This window comes from Hippoglossus stenolepis, chromosome 5 (genome assembly GCF_022539355.2).
Source record: "Hippoglossus stenolepis isolate QCI-W04-F060 chromosome 5, HSTE1.2, whole genome shotgun sequence".
NCBI lineage: Eukaryota > Metazoa > Chordata > Actinopteri > Pleuronectiformes > Pleuronectidae > Hippoglossus > Hippoglossus stenolepis.
In genome coordinates, this window is record NC_061487.1 from 19,800,842 (window position 1) to 19,811,179 (window position 10,338).

The 10,338-nt window shown below is 43.0% G+C and overlaps 1 protein-coding gene across 1 annotated transcript; it reads right to left on the reverse strand.

Moving 5' to 3' along the window:
• Positions 1 to 229: 229 nt before the first annotated feature.
• On the reverse strand, positions 230 to 3,488 carry rag2 (recombination activating gene 2). The gene is made up of 2 exons (XM_035157169.2): positions 3,295 to 3,488; positions 230 to 2,142 (listed from the first exon to the last, which is right to left on the reverse strand). Exon 2 carries the CDS (start codon positions 2,126 to 2,128, stop codon positions 530 to 532), a length of 1,599 nt encoding a protein of 532 aa, XP_035013060.1. The 5' UTR covers positions 2,129 to 2,142; positions 3,295 to 3,488; the 3' UTR covers positions 230 to 529.
• Positions 3,489 to 10,338: the final 6,850 nt, after the last annotated feature.

Here is a 10,338-nt window from a genome sequence, read left to right on the forward strand (position 1 = left end):
GATATTTTGTGGTTGTACTGATTTATGAATGAATACAACAATGACAACTATTAACAAAATATAATCAATTTGATTGTGAAATAAATTGATGGACATTTATTCCTGGAAAAGTTTGAAAGTTTTCATTCAACCACTTATTTTCACTGTGGTTCTTAATTGAATATAAATTAATGAATCATTAAAATGTGCAAAGTAGAAACACTGACACATGAAAACACTTCAGACATAATGAGGTTGATGTTTTTTTTATTGTCACAAATTTCATTGAGTGCATTTTCCATTCATCAATCATCAGTGTAATGGGGGACAGAATAGTAAAAGGTAGTTGTAATGCAGTACATTTTTATTCAAACTATGTAAAACAACAATGAAAACATACTGATGTTGTATATGAATACAGTTATTTCACTTCTTCTCTCTTCATATTTCTCACAAACGGCATATTCAATGTTTTACATGCATCCTTCAATCTCTTGAGTTTAATAGGAAAATATTCCTAAATATATGAAACATATATATAAACATTGAGTCAGTTAAAAAGTCTTCTCAAAAAGCTCTTTTTTGTGGGGGATATCTGGATTGTTGGAGGAGTTTTCTTGTCCTTAACTTTCATGGGGGTGCGCTTCAGGGGCATGACTTGTCGAGTCGGGGTCATCTCCTGGAGGGGCAGGCCTCCGTGGTCCTGGCAGAAATACTTCTTGCAGCCCTGAGAGAGGGTGACCAGCAGGGTCTCAGACAGCTCCATGCACTGAGCGTGGACCCAGTGTCCCTCCTCCCCTCTGGAGCAGAAGATCATGGCTGGCCGGTAGAGCTCGGTGGAGTAGTACGGCTCCCAGGTGTTGGGGTCCACCTGACAGCCCAGGCAACATTTGATCCAGTAGCCCGCCTGGGACTCGTCCTCCTCGTCCTCTTCGTTGTAGGTGTCCTCTTCGCCGCTGCTGTCTTCCAGCTCGTGCGGCTCACGGCCGAAGTAGAGCTCCTCGGAGTCCTCAAGAGGAGTAGAGTCCTCGTAATCTGTGGACTCCTGGCTGCAGCCCTGGGTTCCTCCTTCCCCTTTTCCATCCCCCTCTGTTTGGAAGCTTGCCAGATAGAAGTAATGCATATCTGTTTGGGACACCCTGCCCTCGGTAGGTACTGCAAGAAGGATGTTTCCATCCCCTGCGCTGCCCCCGAACCAAGTGCGACTGTGGACGATATCTGGGGTCCAGGTGGGTGATTCTAACGCCTCAAAGTGGATCCCTCTCTCGTCCAGACTCACTGTGGTGCACTCCGTCCTCTTCTGAGAGTCCGCCTTATAACCCCCTGAGATAATGTACGTGTGAGTGGGACCTGTGCGGGTGATTATGGCACTGGAGATGGATATGCCAGTGTCTAGGGTCTCACAGGAGACCAAGGGGCTGCCCTGCAGGAGCTCGACATGCAGACGAAAGAGCCGAGGGGGGCGGGAGTCGGAGGCGAACGAGTGACCTCCAATGAAGTAGACACAGTCCTCTCGTGCAAGGGCCACGTGAAACGACAGCCCCTCACTGAGCTCAGGTAAAGTGTGGGCAGAGGAGCATCCGAACTCCAGGTCAAACAGGAACACCTGAGGAGGACAGTCTACGACGCTGTTCCAGCTCTCTGTGGTGCGCTCTCCTGCAGGTATGTACGAGCGACCCCCAAATAAAACACAAGCTGTCTTCCCCCGGCTCTGAACCATGCTCAGCGAGTGGCCGTATCTGCCCCCCGGCACCTCTCCCACCAGTTCTTGCTCTTTGCAGCATACTGTGAGTTTACGGTTGGAGCCGCGGCTGTCCATGGTCAGCAGGTACAAGCTCGACGAGATCTCATTGTTTGGAGTGCGACCGCCGTGGATGAGATAACTCTCCGGAAGCCCGTCGTACGGGTCGAGGCGGCAAACGGCCGGACAGCGCAGCGGAGGGAGGTAGGTGGAATCATTGGAGAAGGAGATGGGTCTGAGCTTGATCTGGCCATTTTTAAACCGAATGCCGAACACTCCTGTTGGACACGTGCGCTTAGGCCAGCCCTTCTGGCCAAACAGGAGAAGTTCACCGTCCAGCTGCAGCAGAGAGCAGCCCGGCTGGAGGAGGCCTGCACAGTTCACTGGAGTTAATGGCTGCAGAGTCATTTTCCAACAGGTGCCTGCATAAAAAAAAAAACCACACAAACACAATCTGTCACTCAGCTGTTGCTTGTTTTCATTCAGGGGTTTGAGAGTTTTACTTCCTGTTTATTACAGCATCATGTGGGAGATCTGTTTATTACATTTATAAAACAACTTTATAAAACAAAATGTAGAATGTAAACTGAATTTTCAGTCTCAATTCTCTAGATTGTTTTAAATCTAAAATCTAAAACTTTTCTTTTTTTTTTTTACAAGTGATTGACACTGGCTTTTATTTATTAATTAATTTCTTTATACAATTACATCTATTGTATTGCTCTATTTTCTCAGCTCAATTTTTTAATTCCTGTAGTTCCTTCCTAGAAGATAAGTTCTATATAAATATAGTTATTATTATTATTGTTATGACACATTCTATCATATTAGGGATGGAGAGCTTATCAAAACCATGCTTTTTTAAGTGAAGCTAAGTCACACACACAGGTTAAGTTACTTTATGCAACTGCTGCTCCAGCTCCACTTTTTTATTTAATTACCAACGTCAAACAGAAGCATCAAGATAAGATCACAATGCGTAATTACCTCCTCCGAGGTTCACTTTTCTTATTTTCAACCACAAACACAACCTTGTATCAAAAACTCTCTCCATCTTCGAATCAGAGCCTGAATTGACGCCACGGGAGTCGGGAGCAAACACAATGTAACTTTGTGTGAATGTTTGCAAAGTGTGACAGCACTTTACCGGAAAATGGATTTCATTATCTTTTGGAACAAGTATGATATTATTGGACAACAGCTCAGCATGGATTTTCTTTTTTGCATTAGGTATTGGCACCTTTGAAAGGAAGATGGATCAAAATAAAATTACCGAATCATTTCTTCTATTTAATGAATGAGATAATATCTCAGAATTATTCATAGGTTTTAGAGGTTATTCTGAAAGTGGCTGGAGCAGCTGCTGTGCCTCCATTACATCAGTTGACGTGAAGAACAACATAATGTAATTATGTTTTTTATTACCAGCTCTGTCATGACTGCTGTGGTACCTTCAGTAACTACATTTAAATCTTCTGGTCAACAGGAGGACTTCACAGTCTACAGTCTTTAAGAGTGATCCCAAAGTAGCAATAGCACAAGAGTGATTTAATCATAATCTTTAGTTTTCTTACCTTACAGCCACGACCTGACGCAGCGCTTGAGCTCTCTCACTTTGATGTGAATCTCAAGATCGCCAAAATGATACTAAACGGCTCTTTACGCAGCCAAACTTTGACAAAAAGTAGACGCCGACGGAGTTTGTGAAGCTTCGTTGACTCACAAACACTTCCACATCTCGAGGTTAACGGTGTGTGACTGCTGCTCTCTGACAGCTGTGCAGCTTGAACGCGTTTATGTGAGTCACTTCACTGATAACGCTGGATTTCATTGAAGGTACACCAAGGAAGATATATAACAGGCTATTGAGAGAGATTTGTCTCTTGAACAGCTAACATATATAAAATCTTGAGAATTTTAAACCTGTATGGCTAGAGTTGAAGTATTCTCTTTCCAGTAATTATGAACTAATAAACCTTTATTTTCTTAAAATGAACATTTAATTTAAACAATTTCATATGTATCTAAAACTGGCTTCAATTAAGTATTAAAGGCGCAAAATAAATAATTAAATTGAGGAAAATCAGCCACTGCTACAAAGCGCTTGCCCCCACTTTATTCAAACTTTTATTAATATTGGACGTATTACGTGTCCAAATTGCACCAAATTTGACACTGCACTTCCTGGGGCCCTTAATAATTCACATCCCAAGTGTTAAGCTGATAAGATGAACGGGTCTCAACATATACCTTCCACAGACAGACAAAGATTTCTACAATTATTAAGATATTAGATGTGTCTTCCTCTCTTTTTTATTGATTAATCTCCTTCTCTTTTCCCCCTCACGGTATTGATTATTTTTGGCAAGATCCTTGATCTGATCCTTTAAACACTGTCAGGCTCTAACACCTTGCTGAAAAAGCCTGATACACAGAGCCTGCCTTATACACACACACAGATCCATAGCCTCACTGGACACATCACTGTAATACCTATTAAACTACGAGCTTAAGAGGCAACACTGTCTATTCCAGTGAACCCTTTGACTTCCCGGCTGAATGACAGACTGTACAGGGAGTGCTAGTCATTATTTCCCGCAGCACACTGAACCGAAGTCATTATTATAGCATGATGTTGAATGGAGAAGCAAAACATCATTCTTCAACAATGAGGAACATGTTCTGGCAGTTGGCTCAGACTGACATTCCTGTGTGAATGCCTCTGTTTTAAAAAGATTGACCCGTCGTAGGGTAAAGGCGCATCCACCTATATGAGTGACACGCAGACGCCTAAACACCCAGAGAAAAGCCGGGCTTGGAAGCAGATGTCTACCCGCTCATTAGCATAATGTTTTTGTGCCTGAGCAGCGCAGAGAAAACTCGAGGAGTGTGCAAAACAAAAGGCGAGAAACCACAAGTGTCTGTAAGACCGTTACAGCTTGAAAACACAAAACAGCAGAGCACCTGTGTGTCTAAACTGATTCTTACAGTGGAGGGGAGAAGAATGTACTCCTGTTGCTGGAGAGAATACGCCGCATAAATTCGGATGTCAGTGGGATATATGCAGAGTGGATTGGTTCTTTTTTGTTTTTTCCTCCTTTATTTTTTGAGAACCGGTCCATCTGCATGAAAATAAACCTTTTGAGTCACCTCAAGGCATCCACACAAAGCACGGATGAAAAGTTCTGTAGCCGCAGCTGGTGTGTTGTGCAGAGAGTGAGTAGGGGGCGCAGCAGCGTGCGGCGGACCCCAGGCCATGCAAGGATTTGTACATAATTGATAGAACAAAGTAATTAGAATCTTACGGCAGCACCTGTTTCTGTCCCTTGTCATGTATCACTACCTGACTGCGTCTACCCTGAAGCGCGGTTTTGACGGATGATGCGGTGACAGCTCTGATGTTCTGACGATCACTGTGCAGCAGTGTTTATCACTATTTAATGTTACGGTAATTGCTCCCCTTGTGGTGATTGGTGCCGGTGGTGTACTTCCACCTCACTCTGGTCTATCGTCTTGTTGTTACCTCCTGTCACGTCCTAACATAATGACAAAACATGTTTTTTTTTCTATTGACTGTATCTAACTGTACTGAATGTACCAAGCAGCTTAACTTTTACTGTTGAGATTTATTATTCTTTAACTATTTGCTCCTGGCAACTTGCAACTAGCTTTTCGATTAATGCATATGCTGGGGAATCTAGATGTTCATGGTTAAAGACGAAGTCAAGCTCATAGTTAAAGCTGCAATAATCAATATTTTTGCAGTGATGATGAACATTACATCGTGGCTGGAAGCCGTCTGGTTACAGTTTCTTGTTTGACCAATCACGTTTGAGCAGGCTTTGGTTGCCCACAGGTAATTTTTTCTTTTGTGTGGAACAAAAGAGCAAAACACAATGGTCGTAAAATATATCAGCTTTTTAGTTCATTTGCATTCAGATGCAGAAAGCTGCTGCTCCAGATGAGCCAAACTATTGTCTGGAGCTAAAACTGTACCAAAAGTATCGCTGTTGGGCTGTGAACAGTGAACGGCAAACAGAGTCTTGATCCAAATCTCCGCTGTCTACACCGGAAGCTCCAAAATATTGGCTGGTGCCTTCAGACACTAACTGACCATGAGACGATTGCAGATGGGCTCCATGATTGTATGAAATGTGAAAGGACTGTGCAGCTCCTCCCAGCTCTACAGAGCGTTTCAGCATCTTTCAGCTTATTGTTTTGATGAGCAGGCAGCTATTTTAGGTGGAGACTAAAACAGAGCTAAAAGGAGAGCGATTGAAGAAACACGACACATCACACAAATCCCGATCCTTTATGCCAAAGTCCGGTGCCTTGAACTTCCTCTTGTATAAGCACTTAAGCCTGAACGATCATCCCATTAGCTCTGTCTTACATCCTGGATTGGACAAAGCTGAAAGAAAACATATTGGCAAAGCAATTTACTGTAATATAAAGGAATTTATTCAGAAAAAGTGTTGTTGAATCCACGGTGTCCCTAAGTGTCCCTTTGCTCCAAATCCCTTTTATTCTCTCTTCTTGTTGCTATTGTTCTCAATTCCTTGCTCCACTAAATGTGTTCCTCCTCTCTCTGTGTGTAGGTGAGCGGCAAGGTTTGATTGCCTTGGTACGTGGCAGGGTGCCAGGGGCCTCGGATACACTGGCACCAGACCAGGTACCGGTGGAAACCCCGGAGTCTTTCTGGAGATCATTTGAGCTTTTAAAGGTCTTCATTTAGCTGTAGTCAGGACAGTGTCACGGTTCACAGGTGGGGGCCGTCGCTCAACAGCTAACCAAAAGTATGAAGCTCATATGCTTAGATCTACCCTCACCCTGCAACTACCTTCTGCCAACAAGAAACGCTGTGGCCCTGCCATAGGGCTATAGTGGAATCAAGACACTGAGGAGGAACAAAGCGCAAAGTGAGTGCGAGGTCTCCACAGTGGGACAGCTGTGTGACTTGATCTTGCCTGTGGATCAGTTGGGGTCAGCACCTTATTGATCCTCCACTGCTTCATGGAAGCTTGATGGATTGAAACTCTGAGCAAGAAAAACCTGCATCTAGCAGCGTTCATTCACACTAAAGCAACTTTAGTTCACTGGAAAAACCCTCATCTCCACCTCATCACCTGTCGCAGTGCTTTCCTGCTTTACCTCCGTCTGTCTCCTCCGCTTTATCTCCGCAGTCCTCCTCATTGCAGTGAGTTTCAATTTTCCTTAAGCGAAGCGCCGGAGAGTTTCAGCACGGGGGAGTTTACCTCAGACGTGCTCACTGAAGCATGAACAGGACCTCAGGCTATGCCAGCTATAGATTTTACCATGATTCTGATTAGAGGGCTCCCTGTTGCAATCGATACCATACATCAGTAAACTGCACAGTGAAACTGATGGTCCCGGATAGGATCCCATATTTGGTTTCCAATTAATCTCACTGTTGATTATTTTTAAGATTAAAAGGCACTTGAGTGAGCCCAAGATCCCTCAACGTTAGAAGCAGTTCAGCGCGAGAGGCTGTCGAGCGTCCAAACCCATCGGACACCGGATGTAACAGCTCCAGTCAATAACGCCGCTTGCTCATGATGATTACATTTTATGGGCTGCTAGACACTGTACACTGTACGACAAGAGGAGGATGAAGGATATTCCTCTCCTACAACTCTCTCTCACTGAGTGTCTTATTATGTTATTGTAATGAATGATGGTTTGACAGGTAGCAGCTGTGGGAATGAATGCTTCAGCGCTAGATGCGAGGCTGCAAGTCCTGATCCTGCACCTGGCGTTATTTACAGGGTTAAATATAGTTAACGTTTAATAGGCCGATTAATTAATAGCACATTATTTGCTTGAATTGTGAAGCAATTAATTTGAAGGAAACTCAAATTGTGCTTGTGGATTTATTAAATGAAGTATATAATTGTTTCCTTTTTGTTAGATGGTTTATGGATTTGGGGATTCTGACAGAGCTTTTAAATTTGGAGGGATTAAAACTGTTTCATCTATTTTAAAACTGGTCTTAAAATAAACTGTTCTAAAGTTAAAGTGTATAATCTTAAATCTGCACAAATCCAAGGCAATACTTTTATTATCAACAATGGATTAAATGCAGGAAGAATGGAAGTCAGATGGAATGCAAACTACAAAACAATCCTAACAACCTCAGTTGTATTTTGTATTCGGTGGAAATGGCAGCAGGCTAACATGCTAAACTCAGATGGTGACACCGGTTGATAAACGCCTACCTGCTACTTATCAGCATTTTAACATTGTCACAGTGAGCGTGTTAACACACTGATGATCACAGGCCTGATTTCAGGCATCAACACTCACTGAGGTAAGTTTTAACCTGTATAATATCCTACCTTGGTCAGAATTCAGATTTGCATTTTGTTGTTTAATGTGCGTATGGATCTTCATTATTATCAATTTATATTCACTTTTTTGTGCTCATGCTGAAATAAGAGAGGTAGACTTTTCTTGCCATGCTGTATTGATATGAGCCTTTGAGACGGCCACAATGCTATTTCACGGAGAATGGTTCCTTTAATCGAGGCTCCGACAGCAAATTACATTCACTGAGTTTTAACAATTTGCACTGAAAGCAATGGAAAACTCAATATAAGTCAAATACTTCTTAATCCATGAAAGTATAAGCCATAGTTCTGCAGTGAGCCTTTGAAATGAGTCGTTTGATTTGCTTGGATATAATACAAGATGCATATTATGTGTGTGATTAAGGCAGTCAATTATTTCTAAATAGTCTGTTTTACCATTTTTATGCATTATCAACATGCAGATTGTGTAGCTGCCCTGTTATTAGCATTAAAGGTTCATCCTGACCTGTTTTTCAGTCTCACTGCATCTTCAATTACAAAGCTCCAATCTTGATCACTGACTTAAAAGCCTGGCAATACTCATTAATTGTGATGGCAGGTGGGTGTTTAATAGCTCATACAGAACATGCTGTGTAACGTAGACCTTCTCAATCAAGGGTACGTGTGTGATTTGATGTCGACCGCGGGCGAGGATTGTGGAGTGGCGAGGGTCGTCTCTGTAATGTCTGCCAAGCGATTTGGCTGTTGACTGCGTTGCCTCTCAGACATGCTGACTTAATAGAATGGCTTACTGTGAAGTCCCGCCTTGATTAGCATGTGTAATTATGAATATGCTGCTGTAAGCGTAAAAACAGAGGGAAAGAAGGCCTTCTGGAGAGTGCCTGTGTCTCTTTGACACAGAGTAATTGCCTCCACCTCACAATCAATGACTGCTCAGCATTTGGCACCTGGATAGTTCAGCTTGTGTGGATTATGTCAGATTTAGGCCATTTTGGGTGATTTACACTTGACATTGTCAAAGCAAAACGTGAAACTTTTTGATAATGCAACAAAGAACACACTTTAATAAATATACGAACATGTAGAAAAAGCTGTTTTCAGATAGAGGTTCGGAAGTGTCTGGAAAATTGGGTTTGGATATTACACATTTAAAGAATTGCAAATTGTCTGTATTTATGTAGCACTTTTCTGGTTTTGATGGCCACTTAAAGCACTTTACATCACACTTCACATTCACCCATCACACACATTCATACAGTGCATATGTGCAGCACTTTTTATCCATGAGAAGAGGCAATTTTGGGAATGGGAAAGACAGGGATCGAACCACAGACCTTCTGGTTAGAGGACAACAACAGTGTTTGTTTATTCTACCTGTTTTACGTCCATTTGGTGTTTGAAATCATCAACACACCCACATTTCTGGAAAATGTCCCAACTACAGTAGCTTTACTGTGACTACGGTGCTGTACTGCAAACGTCTCAGGGTCTACCTGTGCTATTTCAGCTCAATAACGGCCTGAGCTGACAGCCGAGGGCGCGTGAGTGCACGATGACATGTTGAGAATAACAAATGCGCTTCTGATATTCAATTTAGTATGACCACTGTGGATGACAAACCAGCACTGAGGGAAAGATGCCCCATGATACTCTGACACATGGACAAGCATGTCAGAGTTAGCTCAGTGTGACACTCGTCCCTCCTCTGTGACACTGTTAAATCCTCTAAACCCCCCCGACCCGCTGTCAGTTTCCCTCCTCCCCATCTGCAGCCGTGTCAAACATGTGGAGCAGCTACCTGTAGACCAAAACACGTTGAGCTGATTGTTTTGCCTGCAAGCACAGAAAAACCACGTCGAAAAAGCCGTACGAATTTAAAGAACAGCAAAACTAAACAAACGACAGCGTTAGTTATTGTGTCGTCTGTGCTGCTTCTGTCTGCGTTGTCAACGCTGCGGAAGCCATTTTTAAAGTAGACAGCTCATCAGGAGGAGTGACAAGGGAGGCTAAGAATACACTTCATATTTCAAGGTGAAGAGGTGCATATACCCGGAGCTTATCGTGACACAATCCACCCAAGCATTCATTCATCCATCCATCTAGACGCAGCAACCCAAGCGTGCGTTTTCATAGTAATTTCCTCCCGTGCTTTGTGGGAAACTTCAGATGTTGCAGATGGAAGATGAACTGCAGTGCTTCCTGGGTCTTCTCCCAGTAAGCAGTTATTGAGCGAGCTCCTCTTTTCCTCGGAAAAGAGTCATGATAAATGTATTCTCCTTCAATAAGATA